Source organism: Marmota flaviventris, chromosome 2 (assembly GCF_047511675.1).
Source record: "Marmota flaviventris isolate mMarFla1 chromosome 2, mMarFla1.hap1, whole genome shotgun sequence".
Taxonomy (NCBI): Eukaryota; Metazoa; Chordata; class Mammalia; order Rodentia; family Sciuridae; genus Marmota; species Marmota flaviventris.
Window position 1 is genome coordinate 2,572,951 of NC_092499.1, and position 17,829 is coordinate 2,590,779.

The 17,829-nt window shown below is 47.5% G+C and overlaps 1 protein-coding gene across 7 annotated transcripts in view; it reads right to left on the reverse strand.

Moving 5' to 3' along the window:
• The window catches only part of Tdrd9 (tudor domain containing 9), a 110,230-nt gene that overhangs the window by 9,324 nt on the left and 83,077 nt on the right, over positions 1 to 17,829 (reverse strand). For 6 of the 7 annotated variants that reach the window (XM_071607485.1, XM_071607483.1, XM_071607484.1 and 3 more), the window contains 10 exons: positions 15,921 to 16,133; positions 13,971 to 14,082; positions 12,766 to 12,978; positions 12,444 to 12,533; positions 11,693 to 11,953; positions 10,684 to 10,839; positions 10,012 to 10,082; positions 8,469 to 8,578; positions 7,878 to 7,974; positions 345 to 483 (listed from right to left, as the gene is read on the reverse strand). In XM_071607485.1, the coding sequence (XP_071463586.1) occupies positions 345 to 483; positions 7,878 to 7,974; positions 8,469 to 8,578; positions 10,012 to 10,082; positions 10,684 to 10,839; positions 11,693 to 11,953; positions 12,444 to 12,533; positions 12,766 to 12,978; positions 13,971 to 14,082; positions 15,921 to 16,133 (1,462 nt within the window). The remainder of the gene's footprint in view (positions 1 to 344; positions 484 to 7,877; positions 7,975 to 8,468; positions 8,579 to 10,011; positions 10,083 to 10,683; positions 10,840 to 11,692; positions 11,954 to 12,443; positions 12,534 to 12,765; positions 12,979 to 13,970; positions 14,083 to 15,920; positions 16,134 to 17,829) is intronic. The other variant, XM_071607482.1, reaches the window with a different exon arrangement.

The window sequence follows — 17,829 nt, forward strand, 5'->3', positions numbered from 1 at the left end:
CAGGGGAGTGGCGGGGATCTCTGCTTCCTCATTTCACTTTGTGAACCAGTGAAGAGGTGACGGGAGAAAGACCCATGGCTCCTACTGCCCTGGCGTTTCATCTGACTGCCCAGAAAAGCTTCCCGTGCCAGCAGATTCCAAATGAGAGTACCAGTGATCAGGAAGTGACGTCCCTCAGCAGACACCAGCAGGCCAGTCGAGGAGTGCTCCTTCTGCACCCTCCAGCAGTGCGGAGGGCCCAGGAGCAACAGGCACCTCAGAGACCAGGAATATGTGTCTGTGGGCATAGCACCACGGCACACACCACAGAAACACTGACGCTGTACGGAACACGCCCTGCTCACCTCCACGACGTCCTCCACGTTGAACTGCACATCAAAGGCCAGCTCGATGTCGTGCTCCGGCAGCACAGGGGCCTCTGTGGTGGGGTTCCAGCCCAGGCCACAGAGCACGCCTGTGTAGCACTTCCCCTCCCCATCAACTCTGCAAGAAACATTGAGGAGGAGTCGATTGACTTTTTTGTATTAGAGAATCAACGGATAAAATCAAGCCAAATTCTGCCAGCATTTGTTTAGCAACTCGTCTCATTTGTGCACTTATTCCAATTGTCACATTAGAAATACAGACTAAACATTGTCATAAGATAAAATAAATATTTATGTTAATCACATTAACCTTCTAATTCTCACTACCATCGACAGGATAGCAAATAGCTCATTCATGTGTCATTCCGAACTCTTTCAGTGGGTTATATTCTTACCAAGGAGATTCCAGAGAAAGGATCATTCACATCTGTGACCATGACGCAAGGCCAGCGCTGTAAAAGCCTGAGAGTCTGTCCTGCCTTCCCACCCTACACAACAAACACACGACAGAGGCAGAGGGCTCTGCACCTCAGCTCTGCCCCAAACTCCCCAACCCCACCCACCCACAGCGCATCCCAAATCCACCACTCCCATCTCTCATCTTCCCCCCAAATCCACCCAGCTCCCCACTCCTGGTCCACAGCCACTCTGTACCTAGCCACATGCCAGAACTTTCAGACCAAGCTCCCCAACTCTACCCTGCCCTTGCCAATCTTTTTCCATGTAGCAAACAGTGGGAGCTTTTCAAACAAATCCAGCAATGTGACTTCCTTGTTTAAGGGCTTCTGTAGTGTCCAGCCACACCCCTGGGCACACAAGCCACAGTACAGTCCAGTCTCTGCTCCGTCCTTCCATGGCACCTCCGGCTGCCTCCTCTCTATCCTCCCTGCAGGCCTCTCTCCACCCAGGAACATGGCCTCCAGCTGCTTCTCCAGCACCAGCCCAGGCACTAGTTTAAATGCCAGTGCCTCCACCCACAAAAGGCCCAACAAGTAATTACACGACACACACACGCACGTATACATGTTAGCACTGAAGCCTTTAAAAATGCTTTGCTAATTTTCTTAACGCTTCATTCAAGACTTTTACCATTATCAGAATGGATTAGTCTTTTTCCAGCTTCACATGGTATAATTGACAAAAATTTCATGTATTTAATTGGGGTGCACAAGATGCCTTGATGTACGTGTGCTTTGTGAAGTGAACCACAATCAAGTCTGTAAACACCCCCGCCACACACACCTTTTCACCTTTCCTGTGTGTGGTGAAAACTCACAGGATCGGCTCACAGCAAACCTCAAATAAACAACACAGTATTATTAACCACTGCCATGGTGCTGTTGTGCAATAGGTCCCTAGCACTGACTCGACTTGTAACTGCAAGTTCACAGACCAATCAAATTTAATTTTCTAAGCTGGAGCCTCACTGTTTCCCAGGTTGGCCTTGAACTCCTGGACTTAAAGTGATCCTCCTGCTTCAGCCTTCACAGTAGCAGGGACAACAGCTGCATACCACTGCACCCAGCCTGAGTTTTGTTTTACTGTGTGTTTTGTGGTTTTTTTGTTTGTTTGTTTGGGGGTGGTCTTTTTGTATTGGAGGTTGAACCCAGGGGTGCTCTACTCTGAACTATATCCCAGCTTTTTTAAATTTTGAGATAGTCTTAATAAATTGCCCAGGCTAGCCTCAAATTGTAATTCTCCTACCTCAGCCTCCCAAGTAGTAGGACTATAGGCATGTGCCACCATACCTAGTTCCCTCTCCCCTTTTTCTATTGAGTAAAAGTGGAAAAAAAAAATCCTGCTTTTAAATAGACTCAAAGAACAGAGACATGGAATTCAGACTTACAAATTAGTTGCTGAGTATCTACTTTACAAAACAGTCACAAAATGTTTCTTTTTTATTTACTAAACTCCCAGGACTACACTATTAAGATAATTCACACTGCTGTGAGTTCAATTCCTTTAAGACCCTTCTAGAAGACAAGTGAAGGACATGAGAAGCTATCTCATCACTTCTAGTGGCACAGCACGGCTCCTCGCCCTTGCTCTCTGGCCACGAAACAAGCCGGCTGCTTCAGCAAGGACCGTTTGAGGATGTGCCTTGGACGGATCTGCACAAGGATGTGGTCCACTGCCCATCAGCTCTAAGTCCTAAGTGGATAAGGCAACCTAAGCAGAGTGTTATGGTTTGAACCCAGGTGTCCCCAAAGGCCACATGCTAAAGTGCCTGTGGCACTGCTGGGAGGGGGGAACCTTAGGACGCAGGGACTTGTGGGAGCAACTAGGTCACTGGGGACATGCCCTTGATAGGCATGGTAGAACCCTAGGCCCTTTCTCTCTCTCAGCACCCTGGTCCCATGAGGTGAGCAGCTGTGCTCCACCACATGCTCTCACTGGGCCCAGCAGCCAGGAAGGAGACCTCTGAGACTGAGTCGGAATGCATACTTCCCCTTTATAAGCTGATTGGCATCAAGTGTTTTGTCACAGTGGTGGAAAGCTGAACGACACACAGTGGGTCCAATTCTCTCTTAAGGACCCTGTGCGCTGTGAACTGAAGAAACAGCCACTGAGATCATGGAAACATGTTTAATTCATCTATAATACCTGCTTTCTACTAAAGCTAAAACCGCAAAATCACGACAGAAACAAGAGAAGCAGGTGCCATGCAGAGCTCAGCAAGGGCAGCCGCAGAGTCCGAGCAGCCAGCTCCTGTGGAGGAGGAGGAGTGGTAGGCGCGAGCTGACTGCTGCGTGTTTGGAGAGTGACTTTTCAGACACTCAGGTTGAAGACAAAGCAAGAGAGGAGGAACACCCACTGCAAACTAACAGGATTCCCTGCTGGGCTCAAATAAGGACATACCCTTCCTCCAAAGTTAAATGCAGTTCAATCTGAAACAGCCATGTGAAAAAGCCCCATTAACTATTCAGAAACAGGCGTGGATTAACCTGCCAAAGCTTCAGCCAGCAGTCTCTGCGAGAAGTGGTAAAGCACCTCCTGACTCTTCTCTCTCCCCTTGAGGCCGCAACACTTGGGCTAGCACATGCACAGGAGCAGGGAACAGCTCTCTCAACCCCCACAACAGCCCTGGAGAGCAAAGGAGCTCTTTTCCACAGCTGGGAAGGCCTCCAAAGCCAGAGGTGGCCCCACCAGTCTCTCACCCAGCAGGACTGACCTGCTCCCATGGTCCCCAGCCACACCTGAGGGCATCCCTCCCCCACCTCCATTTGCAACAAGGCACCTTTGCATTATTCTTGAATTTTGTCCAAGATTTTTTAAGACACGGGTTCAGGTCAAGGCTTTTTAAACTACAAAGCAGCACATGAATGCACTGTAAAAACTTCAAGCAAACGGGAAGGCAATGCACAGCTGGACAGATGGTCCCTTCCAAGGAGCAACAGCACCCACTCCCACCCATACTCTGTCCTTATGGCAATGGTGGGGTCTATCCAGGACCACTGGGGTCAAGGACACTGCACCTTGCTGCTAAGCGGGTGATGGCCATGGCCAACTCGCTGTGTGACGCAGCTTCCACCTGGCTCTCGGAACACTGACCCTTGGCACCAGCCATCATGCTGGGACATCCAAGCTAGCCATGGAGAACTCCCTGGGGGAGTCCTTGGCAGAGACAGAGGCGCCATCAAGGCATGGGGCAGGGCCAGACCCCTCCCACCCCTACTGAAAGCCTCCCTACCCAGCCTCCTGCCCTCAGGGCAGAGGCAGCTGTCCATTAGGACTTGTCTCAATGCCTCATTCATAGAGCAAATTATGGTTGCTATACCCCCCTCACTTGGGATAACTTGTTTCCAGCCATAGTTGTTGGAACATCTGGTCAAGCAGTGGAAGTCAAGTTACTCATTTAATGTGTAACTGCTTTAAGGTCAGAATTTTCTGTTATTGCCATTTTGAAAAATCTCTTTGCGCTGCAGAACGCATTGCTCTAAGCCTGCACCCACCTAGCACAGCGTCCCCACAGTGCAGACAGAGGGCGCTCACGTGGCTATACAGTCACACCATTTATTCAGGTGTGCCCTTCCCAGAACACTTTCTCACCCAGGAGGACACCACCATTAAGTACAAAGTAGTGACACCACGGAGCTGAAGCTGACACTACAGGCAGCTCCTGCTTTAGGGAACACACTGTAGGAAAAGGGGGCTGAGAGAGGAGTAAAGCCCAGGTGGTAGGATGGGGTGGGCAGGGCCAGCTCCCAGGGCAGCTCCCCCAGAGGACCCATGGCAGGGAGCTTGGAGCGGGGCAGCCAGGCAGGCCAGGGTGAGAAAGGCCTAGGGCCTCTACTTGGATTTCTTGGCTTGCCAATGGGGCGGGGGGGGGGGGGTGGAATGTATGCCCCCTCCTCCTCAAATAGAAATAGGTGTACTGGGTAACAACCCAAGCCTGGATGCAAACTAACTAGGAACACTGTCCTGAGAGTAAGTGCTTGGAAAAGGGAGAGTCTCCTCTGGTTTCTAGTCAGGGGAACTGATCTAACTACTTTCCTTTGACGTGTGAAGGCTCCTGTGGAGGCTCTGGCCCAAGGCTAGAGATGTACCCAAGGCCTTGTAAAAGGAGCCAGTTCTTCCCCTTACTCTGCTGCTATAAACATGCTTCTCACTTGAAACCCCGTTATCATTTAGACTAGAAAAATTTATGACACTAGATAACCTATAAACATTCAGAAAACTGGTGAGGGGAGCTCACAATCTGGAGTCTGATCTCCTCTGGGCCCACCAGCGTAAAATCAGGTTTGAGTTCTCCCACTCTTCAAGTGCTACCTGCCACTTCTTGCCTGATTTTCACAACAAAGGCAAGAGCTTAATTCTTCATTTATCTTATCCTCCTCCCACTCTTGTACAGGGAGCAGTTCAAGGTGGCAAGATATCAAATCTTGGAGTTGGAATCAGCTATGATAGTTCAGGATGGATGTGGAGGCAGAACAGAATAAACAAGAGACATGAGTCTTGTGCTGTTTCCACAAATGGTCCTGGGGCAGTCTATAGAGTAGCAGCCAGATGCCAATCTGAACAGGGGAGAAGACCCCCCTGCAGATGGAAGAAAGGGATGCAGGTGGCACACAGCATTCTTTAGGAGCTGGGCTCCAGGAGTGCCTTCCCCAGGGAGTGCTGCAATACAACTCATGAAAGGTCCCGCAAGGCCAGAGATCCCACCCTGCTGCCTGGAAGACACGCTGGGGTGACAGAAAAGGAAACCACTCTTCTCAAATCTAAGGCCTCCCTCACCTTTCAAAAGTCTCTCAAAAATAGTTGCTATGGACTGAACAAATGGGCACCTCTTTCCTTCCTGATGGCCACTTAGTTGAGCCTTTGGGTTCAAGACTACAGATGGTCCCTGATGTAGGAGGTTCCACTTGGGATTCCTCAGCTTTCACTGATGCACAAGAAGTATGCATTCAGTAGGAATCTACTGTGATTTTCACCTCTCCTCACACCAGCATGGTGCTACAAAGCCACAGCTGTCAGCCCCACCAACATGAAGGTAATTACTGACACCGCTAGCACCCTGTGGCTGAGATAGGATGTGAGGCAGGCTTGGGGTACTTGACGCACTTTCCACTTACAATGGGTTCCTCGGGATATAACTGCAGTCACATACCCTGTTCCACTTCTGGCTCATTTCACTTAAATTTAACAAAATGACTATACCTCGTGATAGTTTACACTTTCTTAAGGTCTGCAATAAAACCACTTGGCTCTGGAGACTAGAAAGTAATACACTGCTATTTAAATCCTCAAAAAGCTTTCATTTAAAAGAAAAGAGCTAAAGCAGAAGCATGGTCTAGCTAAAGGGATCTCCAGGCATCACCCCCACACAGGGTGTGTCCCTCAGGTGCCTGCATGGCACTGTCTTACTAACAATTACACTCTGGCCTAGGGCCTCACCTGTCTCCTCTACAAAACTCTGAAGATGCCTGATTTCAGAGTCATTACTGCAAATAAGGGCAAGCCATACTCCAACTGAAGGGACCAAGTCCTGTTTGGACAAGTCAGAGCACACAGGCAAATCCAACAGGGTAACGTCTATCTGGTCACTAGACACCCAATCTGTGGTGTATGACGCAATTACCAAAATGGATGTTACAAAGATGTAAAATAGGAGAATGCTTCCATATGTGTGAAAAAGTTATGATGAAAATCTAAAATCAAAATACAGTGTTTATAGAATTTGACATCATATGTAAATAGTTAAACATATAAATAAATTTTAAAATGATGGTGTTAATTTTCTCCCATTCAGCTTTTTTCTACATAGCATATATTTTAATGCAGAAAATAAGAAGATACACAATTATTTTTACAACTGAAAATAAAATACTATTCTAAGGCTACGATGTTAAGATTCTGAGCAGGTGTCATCACAGAGGGAACCAAGTAAAAGGCAGGGACCTTGTGGCTCCCTTCACCCAACTCAGCCAGCTCAGTCTATCAACTGAGCCCTGTGGTCAGCAGAATAGAAGGGACAGAAGGGGAAATACCCACCCATGTCCCCAGAGTGCCCTGAGGCCCCTGCTTCAGTGCCTGTCAGGGCCGATTCCTCTGGCCCACCAGAATATGGGTCCTGGTGCCCAATCTCCTTCTTCCCCAGCCCCTAGCCCCACCCACACCTGTTAGTACTTCACCATCAGTGAAGGCTCTGCAGCTCCTTGTGTTCAAGCTCTCTGCATTAAAGTCTGAGAGAGAAATCCTGGTTTGATCTTGGCACAGAAGGAGCTACAGTTTGCCAGACGGTCCATCTCCTGGCCTTGACTTACTCATGGAAAAGGTGGCTAATGAGGTTCCCCTGATGCTAGCCACCAGAATCCACAGCCTGGACAGCAGGATGTGGCCAACATGCTGCTATGGGAGGACTCTAGCCCCCCGAGTGCCTGTGATATGGTGTGCAACTTCCCAAGCCCTCTGGGCTTCCCTCTGAAGTAAGTCCAGCACATGTACAGGTATCCCCCACTTTCAGAGCTCCTCCACTCTCATGCCCTGTCAGCACCCAAGCTGAAAGCATCCCACGTCAAAGGCCTGAGCAACCTGAACTACAGAGCTCAGCTCAGCAACAGCAGGACAGCGGGGCTCTTTGGAGCTGCCTAGCATTGCCAGAGGATCAGGCTGCATGTCACTAGCTCAGGGAAACACCAAAGTTCAAGATGTGCAGTGTGAATGAGCACCCCTCACACCACTATGAAGTCAAAAGCCAGAAGCCAAAGCCAGAGGAGGTGGCACAGACAGTAGTCCCAGCTAGTCAGGAAGGCTGAGGTGGGAGGACAGTGAGCTGGAGACCGCCTGTACCTTATCTCAAAGGGGTGGGGGGGAGATAAGAAGTGGGGTTCACATCAGTGACAATCAGGTTGAGCACACTGAAGAATAAAGAAGGCTGAGCACAGTGGGGCCACCTCCCACCTCTTTGGTGGATGCTTTCTTTCAAAGGAGCAAGGAGAGCCCCCACTTTCCCCTGCAGATTCCTACTCTGCAGAAACCCGTATAGGGACACAACAGAGGCCCACACCCTACCTTAACTCCATCACAGGCGCGAACAGCATGCTGAGGAGTGCTGGGAGGCCAGGGATGGGAGGCATCAGAGAGGTCTCTCTCAGCAGCATGGTAGATCCTGTTGCACATTGGGATGAAAGTCAGCGTCAGGCCCACCATCTGCTACTCAGGGTACTGTTCCTACCTTGCTGGTCCTACTGTTCACAGCGCCTCTCTTCTACAAAGAGGTCCCCACAGAGCCCCCTAGGGAAGCACTGCCTATTTCCAGTCCCCAAAGACACCTCATGAGGACATGTAGGTGTTCAACTCATTCGGTCGTTCTTTTCTTCTCTCTCCTCCTCATTATATGATCAGTTTTTCCAGGGCTAAGAACTTGGATTTATTTTCCTTTGTAGCCAAGCATGGAGGAATGAGGGAATGATGAAAGTATGGGTTAGTTCCCACATCCCTGTACAAAGAGTGATAGTGCTCCATTTCTTAAATGTGCATCAGTCAATGTACCCAGAAAACAGTCTAAAACTGTAACACATAAGGAGCAATTGTTCCTAGCAACCAAAGTCAAGGAAAGGAGAAGAGAGGAGGACCACAGATAAACCGAAGCCCTTTGCTTACCAGTTGCATTGACTGAGAGTGAGGCTGCAACTAGCATCCTCTGGTGCAGGTCTGCAGGGGCGTCACTGATGATCACAGAGTTGATGCTCTCCTTCTCAATCCAGACACACCTGGAAGGAACATGGGCTCTGGACCAAGCAAGGGAGCATACCCAGCCTACAGGAGTGCACCTCAAACAGATGGTCCAGCACTCAAGTGTGACAATCCACGGGTGTGTCATGCAGGGCTTCCCAGGCTCCTGGCCTGCTTGTCTGGACCCTTTCTCCCACTAGGCCTTACCTTCTTCCCACCCCCCACGTGGTCCAGACCTCTCTTTGGCATTAATTACCATATGCATGTCCAAATGTGCTCCTACACCCAGAGTCTGTCCTGCACTCCAGCCCACATGGCCGTCACCTGTATTCTAGCAGAGGGGACACAATGTGGTCCACCCCATTCCTCCAGTCGCTTCTCCAGAAGCCAGCCCCACTCCACAGGGAATCCTGCATTCCTCCTCATCCTTCGTCATTGGCCCTAATCAAGCTCCATCCTGCTGCTCCCATTCCTAAAGAAGGTGTTTATTCAGCTGCCCTGGCCTTGGTTACACCAGTGACCAGCATCAGAAGTCTGCTCCTGCCTGAGGGCTCTTCTACTTGGAAATGCAGTGGGCTCTTCACATGGGGCTACTCAAAACTTCAATGCACACACAGATCTCCTGGAGAGCTTGTGACAATGCACTCTTCCTCTCAAATCAGGATGGGGCCTGAGCATCCTTTTATCCATTAGCTCCCCAGGGATGCCCAGCTACTGGTACTGGATGAACTTGCAGAGGCTTGAACTCACACAACGTGATCATTTTAGAATGCACATTGTAAGGCTTCCCATCTGTGTTTGGAGATGAAATCTAAACATGGCTTATGAAGCTTGCACTCCTCTGCCACAAGGTCTGTAGTCCCTGCCACCCCCACCCCCAGCCACCAATTCTCCATCATACTAAACTATTCACAAGTACAACCCCTCAGATTTAGGCCTATGCACTTATTACTAGAACTATCCCTAACCTTCTCCTTCCTACCCCAAACACCTGCTCCTCTGCAGTCTTCTGGTGTCAGATTTCTCTGGAAGAACTCCATGGCCTTCAAAGCATGGCCTGGCCCCAGCCACTCTGATGATGTTCTATGGCCCCTATCAAGACCTATTCACCCTATGTTGTCATTGCCAGCCCCCCACCCCCACTGAACATAATAATCCTGGCAAAGATGACAAATGTATCCTGTTCATCACAGTCCCCTAATTCTTACTCTGTTCCTGGCACAGAGTGGCACTCACAGACCTGCTGAGTAACGATTAAAACGAGAACAGAAGAAATGAAGTCTGATGAAAGACACTCAAAAGTGTGATCAGAGAATGGCTTTCATAGAACACCTCTGAGATGGAGCTAGGAAGGAAAAGAGGACAAGGTAAAAATATTCTAACGGTTTAGATATGAGGAAGACTAGTTCCTGATGAGGGCTATAAATAGAGGAAGCGAGAAAAATTTATGGGAAAATTAATTCAATCATACCTGAACTTGGATATTCTGGTCAAACTATGACACTTCAGTTCGTAAGGGTTGAAAGGTCCATGGAGCATCGCCTGCACACACGAAACAGTGTGACCAGTAGCAAAAAAAAAAAGTCCCAACCTCAGCCCATACTTTAAAAGAAGCTCAATCCAACCATCCTCATGATTCAGTAAGGAAAACTGTGCCTTGAAGGAACACAACCAAGCCCATGTGTGGTGTGTGAAACACCCCAAATATATCGGCAAAAGTTCTTTTAATGGCAGCAGACCAGTGAGGTTGAGTAGGCAGGTCTGAGGTCATGCAGGGCAAAGGCCAGGGTAATAGAAGTGGAGAACCTGAACAAGGAGGGGACCTTCCAGCCAGCCCTCTTCTGCAAATGGAATGGGCAGCACCAGCTCTAGTCCAAGCAGATGGGCTCATGAGCTTCAGGAAACCTAGCCTGGCAGCTCACTCAGAAGCCAGCACCACATGCCTCGGCCCAGTGGGAACCAGCAGCACTGCTTCAGAGGGGGAGGTCAGCACAACAGAAGCCAGGTGGAGCACTCTCTGCACCTGCCCAGACTACATGGGGAAACCAAGGTAGAAAGCTACCGGGGCTGCCGCTGCAGCCTCAGCCTTCAGTGTGGAGTGGCACAGTGTCCAGATCATCTTTTACCAGCTCCTGAACATCACCTTGCAGTTGGGGGCACCCAGTCTGTTGGAAGAAAAGCTCTCCAGCAAAATCCGGATCAGGTGCTTCTCTTCGTCCTTCCCAGGAGAGGGAACAGACGCATCCACCACATTTTCTGCTGATTTGGAAAAGAGACCCTTGAGAACTTCATGGCTTTGCTGAACAAAACAAAAGAAAAAGTTTCTTTTATTAAAAGGAAAAAAATCATACCAAAAGCACCCTATTCCAACTTAACCAAAACATTTCATGGACATAAGATCTGTACTATCATTAAGATATAGGGAGTGTTCATCAAATTCATTTTAAAATTCAAACAAATAAGAAAGCTTTTTCAAAAATCAGCCATCACAGAATACTTTTTTAAAAACAACTGTCTTGATGAAAAATTTCAGTTTTACATAATGAACATTAACACTGTTTCTGTTTTTCACATATTAAATAATGAATTTCAGTGAATTCCACCTTTATGTATGTATATCTATAAAGTACCAATCAACAATAAATAAATGAGTGAAAGAGAAAAAACAGAGAATTTAACTGGATCTTTAGTTAATATTTTGCTGGATTGTTTGTTCTTTCCAAATTCCCAGCATCCTTCATCCCCAGTAGAATTATGGAAGTTCAACGCAAGATCTCAACATCAGACTCAAAAGTGACCTCTTCATGACTGATTTTTGAAAGAAATAGTTGGAAGAAATTTTAAAATGCTTGAAATATTTGAAATAAATATTTTGTTAACTACTTCCATTATGGATAATAATTCTTGAAATTCATTTTTAAAAATCTAGAACATTTTCCAACCTAATTTTCAATTTCAAAAATAATAGCTTGAGTAGGAAACCAAGAAAAATAATACCCAGCCACCATAATTTAGTCTCAAAGGAATCATAAAAGATATTTTAATCACCACCACAGAAAAAGAGCAACTCCTCCCACCCCTAGCCCCCTCTGGGGACCTCAGAAGGGAAGAAAGGGCCCCTCCTTCTCTCTTCTACAGCAAGAGGACTGTACCTTTGACTCGTAGGACTCCTCCGCGAGTTCCGCATGACCCTCTCTGATGAGGACATCTCTGATGTTGACGACATCCTGTGCCCCTGAGTAGCGGTACACGTCCACGTGCAGGATGCTGTGCACAACTGAGAAGACCTTCACCAAGAGGGCTCGGCCACTCACGAGGGAGGCAAAGCGCCCACTGGCCCCACTGCTCCAGTGCTCGCCACAAACAAGAGACTTTGCAGAGGGTCGCATTTTGCAAATCTTAAATTCCAAAGCCTACAGGACACAGATGCACACTGAGACAGTTTCATCAATGAGCGAACACTCACCCAGATAAGTGACCTTGTTTCTGGACCTCATTAAAGTGTGCGCTGAAAAAACTCGGCTCTGCTTTCACCAACAGCAGAAGTGTGGAGTGATTGAGACTGCACTCACACAGATGGCCCCCTTGCACTCTGCCTGATGCCAACAGGAGCCTTAGCATACACCACCCAATTACAACAACATGTTTCTTTGCTCAGCTTGAGATCCTCCATATATATTAACTCAATATATATGGAGGATCTCCAAAAACAATAATGGCAAAAACACCTATGGTGTTGGACCTTTTGTGAGTAGAAACCAGGTTTGGCTAGTATGACACAAGTTTCTTCCCCACTCTGGGCTGTGGCTACCCTATGATAAGCTGAAGGGCAGGGGCCCCATGACCTCCAGCAAGAGCCCTCTAGCATTCAGTATTCATGCCTCAGAATCTTCTCTACCTTACCTGGAATGGAAGCTCAAGAAACTGACAGGGAATCTCCATTAGAAGATCTAGGTCTACATGAGACCTATTGCCATAGTCTACAAAGAACACCTACAAGATAAAGAGAGCAAATGCTCAGACACAGTGTCCACAACATCATCTGACTTGATGCTAGCAGCACAGTGGTCTTCTCTAATTCTCTAATCACAGAATACCCAGAGCAATCTGTTCTAGTTGTAATGATTTCCTATTCAATTTCCACCTGTAATTACCAGATAGTCTATAAACTACTTTGTAGGTTTATCTCCTTTCCCTTTGAGTGATTTGTTATGGAAAAACATACCTCAGCAGAATTTCCAGAAACATAAAGGATTTGAGCTCTAAAGTAGTTTTCCTTATCAAAATCTGCAAAGGGTGCAAGGCAGACCAAGTCCGGATGCGGGTGAGCGGGCAGGGGTGCCAACTCCAGCTGGTTCATCTCAGCAGTCAGCTTTCTCAGAAGCTCTGCACTCTTTTCATCAGTCCTGTACCCCCAGAAGTGGCCCACTTCCACCACCTGGAAAGCAGGGAGGGCAGAGGTGAAGCCTGGAAAGTACAGCAGGTACCTCCCAGCTCTCCCGGGTGCATGTGCTCTCCATGGGTTTGTGAGGAAATAAGAAGGGTTCTGGCTATCTGCAGTGAAGAAATGTGTGTGACACAGCTGTTCTTGGAGGCACAAGACTTTCCAGCATGCCCAACTATTCAGGGCTCTGGGAGGCCATACAAGAGGAGTATCCCTTTGTCTCCACGTCATCCAGAGGAGAAGCCACACACAGGCCTTGGATGCCCACAGGCTCGCCTGGCAGGTGCACAGCCCACCAGCTGAGTGGCAGCAGGTAGACCTCTGTCAAAGGGCACTGCTACACAGTGTCCACCACTGCTGCCACAAACCATGAGGGCCCATGACCACTAGTGTTCCAGTCTGGCTGGAATCCAGACTTCCATGTGGAATTTCCCAGTGAGGAGTGGCTGTAGACTGGCCAGGAAGCATGCAAGTATTTTAACTGAAATTTTATTTTTCATTTATTATTTATTGCTGTACTGGGGATTGAAACCAGGGGCTCTCTGCCACTAAGCTACCTCCTCAGTCCTTTTAGACATAGTCTGACTAAGTTGCAGGCCTTGAACTTGCCTTCCTCCTGACTCAGCTTCCCGAGTCCCTGGAATTACAAACACGTGTCGCCATGCCTGACTGGAACTTTTTTTTTAAGAGGCAAAATAAATACCCAAATAATACTGTTGCCAACCTATTTTGTGGATATAAACTGAATTATACAAGCACATATCATCATGCCAATTAATATTTTAATGTGTCTTTTTAAATGTCTGTTTATATTTGCTTCACTTTCCATCTTAGCCACATTCCAATTTAATAAGAGTAATTCAAGCTTGGCCACAGTTACTAAATGATGAAGGTGTACAGTCAAGTGTGAACTTACTTCCTGTACACACATGGTGTCTGTGGGTTCTGAGGAGAGAGGCTCTCATGACTCATCACACTGTGCTTACCTCTGTGACATCAATAGTCAGAAGGAGATCTGCCACTGTCTGGGACCTGTCCAGGGTGCTGAAGGAGACTTGCATGGGGTCCACTGTCTGCTTCTGGAAGTCCACATTCACCCTACACAACACATGTGTTGTGAAAATACATAAAAATCAAGTGTCCCTCAAAATGTTTTCACTTTACCTATTCCTATATTTTACAAGAAAAGAACATTTTTTAAAAATATCTAAGCCAGCACTATAGTTTTGATCTTGGGGCGGGGAGTACTGGAGATAGAGCCCAGGGGTGCTCTACACTGAGCTACATCCCCAGTCGCTTTTTTTGGTTTCTTTGAGACAAGATATCACTAAGTTGCCCAGGCTGGCCTTGAACTTGCATTCCTCCTGCCTCAGCCTCCTGAGTCCCTGGGTTACAGGCCTTTGCCACCACACCTGGCTTATAGTTTGGATCTTGAATGTCCCTCAAAGGTCCATGTACTGTAAGGCTTGGTCCCTCCTGTGGCAGGTGGTGGAACCCCTAGGAGGTGGGGCCTAGTTGGAGGAAGTTATGTCCCTAAGGGAGGGCATGCCCTTGAAGGGGAGCACTAAGCACAGCTCCTCTCTGTTGCTGGAAACCATGAGGTGAACGGTCTCCTCCACCACGTGCTCCTGCCATGGTGTACTATGCCTCCAGATCCAAGCAACTGTGGGCTGAAACCATGAGCCAAAATAAACCTTTCTTTTGGAAGCTGATTACCTCAGGCATTTGTCAGAGGGATGGAAAGCTAACACAGCCAGAGACCCTGAGTTTGATCTCACCATAGAAGTCAATTTCTGGTGGCTTCCTGAATAACCCTGGAAGGGGTGCATGCCATAATAATTATGTACCACCCTGGGAATATATTCTAAAAGCCAAGACTCTTACAGAATATCTATTTTCAAGGGTATAAATTCTAAATCTAAGTAGGACCTGCTATGGTTCCTACCTTGTGACTTCAGTAGTGGCTTTGACTTTAAGAAGCTAAGAATCCATGCGTGGTTCAATGCTGAGTTAGAGCACACACACACAACTGTCCAAGAAGCCCAAGACAAGTCACTCATCATTTAGGGCAATAGGACAGCAAGTGCCAAAGATCTGGGACATGAAAGACAGATTCAATAAACCCAAGATTTTCCTTTTCTAATACCTGATATTCTAAAATGAAGGGAAGAATTATAAGACAAATCTGATCCCACTCTTTTTCCTTTACTGGTGTTCAGGTACTAGTGGACTCTGATAGAGCAGGGCAGTATTCTCTAAGCAGAGGATGGAACCCACCATGTCCCCATGCGTTCAGCAGCCAACACACCAGGCACTGGACGAAACCAGCTGAACACACACCCCTTCTTTCACCAGCACTCAGATCATTAATGAGCTCCACCAGTTAGGAAGGCCACAGTGAGAAATGGTGGGACTTCCTGCCCAAGTGGCAGTGAGGAACCATTGTAAACACTAGAGGCTGTTTTAAGAAGGTCCATAAGCCTTACTCTGAGCCAATGGATATAAACCAATCCCTGCCCACACCACATGGCTGGAGGGAAGGACACCACTGGCAGCTGGCACTTCAAGCAACAAGTGCTCCCAACTGCACCTCCACTGTGTACCACCCTCTCTCCACTAAAACAAAGAAAATTCCACTTGGCTTAAAAGAGAACTATCACAAGGAAATGCACATGCCTAAAGAGGAAGAAAGGGAATTAACATTAGGTTCAATCTGTACTATTTAAACTTAAAGCCTAATACAATGGGTGTCATACCTTTTAAACAGATAAAAACATGAGGTGTAGAGAGGTTAATGCGCCCAAGCACACACAAGGAAGTGATGCAACCAGCATTCAAACCAAACCTGCAGCATAAGCTACAGCACACACCAGGCTGCACAGCCCTAGGAAAACATTATCTGGAACCTGAGTCCAGGCAAAGTCTTTGAGAAATACCTGGTGTTCCTGAGCTTCGACACCGTCCCTCCTTGCACCTTCCCTTCGATCTCCTCAGCAGCATGTACACTGAGCTCCAGAGACACTTTCAGCTGAGACATCTTAACTGCCATATACACTGCAGGAAGGGTTTTAAATCTCTCTGTCGGATTCCTCGAGAACTCCACAAAGGCTCTGCTCCCCAAATATAAAGCAAGTACATTCATCAGGCATCTGGTAAAAAATAATCACATACAATTTATCTAGAAATTATGTAAAAATTCTTACCGCACAACTCTCAACACCAGTGACTCTTCATTCTAATTAATCAATAAGAAGTACTAGATGCAGAGTGCAGTAACACACACCTGTGATCCCAGTGGCTCTGGAGGCTGAGGTAGCCTCAGTAAAAGCAAGGCACTAAGAAACTCAGTAAGACCCTGCCTCTAAATAAAATACAAAATAGGGCTGAGGATGTGGCTCAGTGGTTGAGGGCCCTTGAGTTCAATCCCCATTACCCACCCCAAAAAAAGAACTAGATTGATTTGAAAATTTATTCACTAGGGGAAATAAAAATTACAATGATAAGCCATTACACTGAAAGCAGGTGTTATCCTTATATAACACAAGACCATTTCACCCAAGAAATCTTTTTAAAAATAATTTTTAGCTACCAGTAGACCTTTATTTTATTTATTTATATGCAGTACTGAGAACTGAACCCAGTGCCTCACACATGCTAGGCAAGCACTCTACCACTAAGCCACAACCCCAGCCCCAAGAAATCTTAATTTTCAAAATGATAAAAAAAATCAAACCTGTTATTTTTGTTAACTATTACACATAAAAACACAGATTCAGAAAACAGCACAAGTGCACAGCGCAGAGAACTTAGTGATCTCCCTTCAAAAACTACTAAGTTTATTACCCAGTGATGGTGATGAACATCCTACCCCCGTGGCCCCTCATGTATTTTGGGACCGTAGTCCATCCCCTTCCTTGGAGGGACGAGAACCAAGCATGAAGTAAGGGGACCTGCCAGCCATCCATGCTGCAAGTTCACACTGTGCTATGAATGCCATAGATGTAAAAATTCTCACTGTACATCTCTCCTCACAACACCAGTGACTCTTCATTCTAATTAATCAATAAGAAGTACTAGATGCCGGGTGCAGTGACACATACCTGTGATCCCAGTGGCTCTGGGATGTGCTCACATGGCTATGCAAAGAGACTTACAACCCCTCCTGCCATACGATCAGTGAGTGGTGGGCTGTCATAGACCTGCTGCTGAGGAAGGACACTGAGCCAACCAGAGCATCGGTGGGTATGTGACTGAGATGGCTAACCTGCAGCAGCCTGTCACTGGATGCCCTGCTTCCCTGAAGCCAGAAGCTGCTGCCATCCCTAGCCCCCTCCTCTGCTCACACCAGCATGCCCTCCTCTCCCTCAGCCCTCCTTAGTAGCCCCTGGGACTCCCGTCACTACTACACATGCACTTTCTGCCTACCTACTGCCCAATGAAGCATAATTGCCTGTATCACCTTTCTTTAGCAGGCTCCTAAGTACCTCTTTAAAAATGATTTCTTTTAAGCTCTAGACCACATTTCCAAGCCTCTAACCTTCCAGGAGCACATCCATCCTGACATTTCCACAAGCCTGCATGCTCCTCATCTCCCACTGCCCCAGCCCACTCCATCCCTCAGCTCAAGGCTGCATCCAGGGCCCTCAACATCCAAGCCCAAACCTGAGCCTCCTCAGCTCCTCTCTCCTTTGTCCTCCACGAGCAACCAACTGTCAAGTCCAAGAGCTACACCTACCACCTCCTCTTCATTTCAAACACACTGGGTGGACCCTGTCAGTGCCTCTGCTATGGCTCCTTCAGTCTCCAGACTGCTTCCTCTCATGTCTTCATCTGCCTCCATGTAGT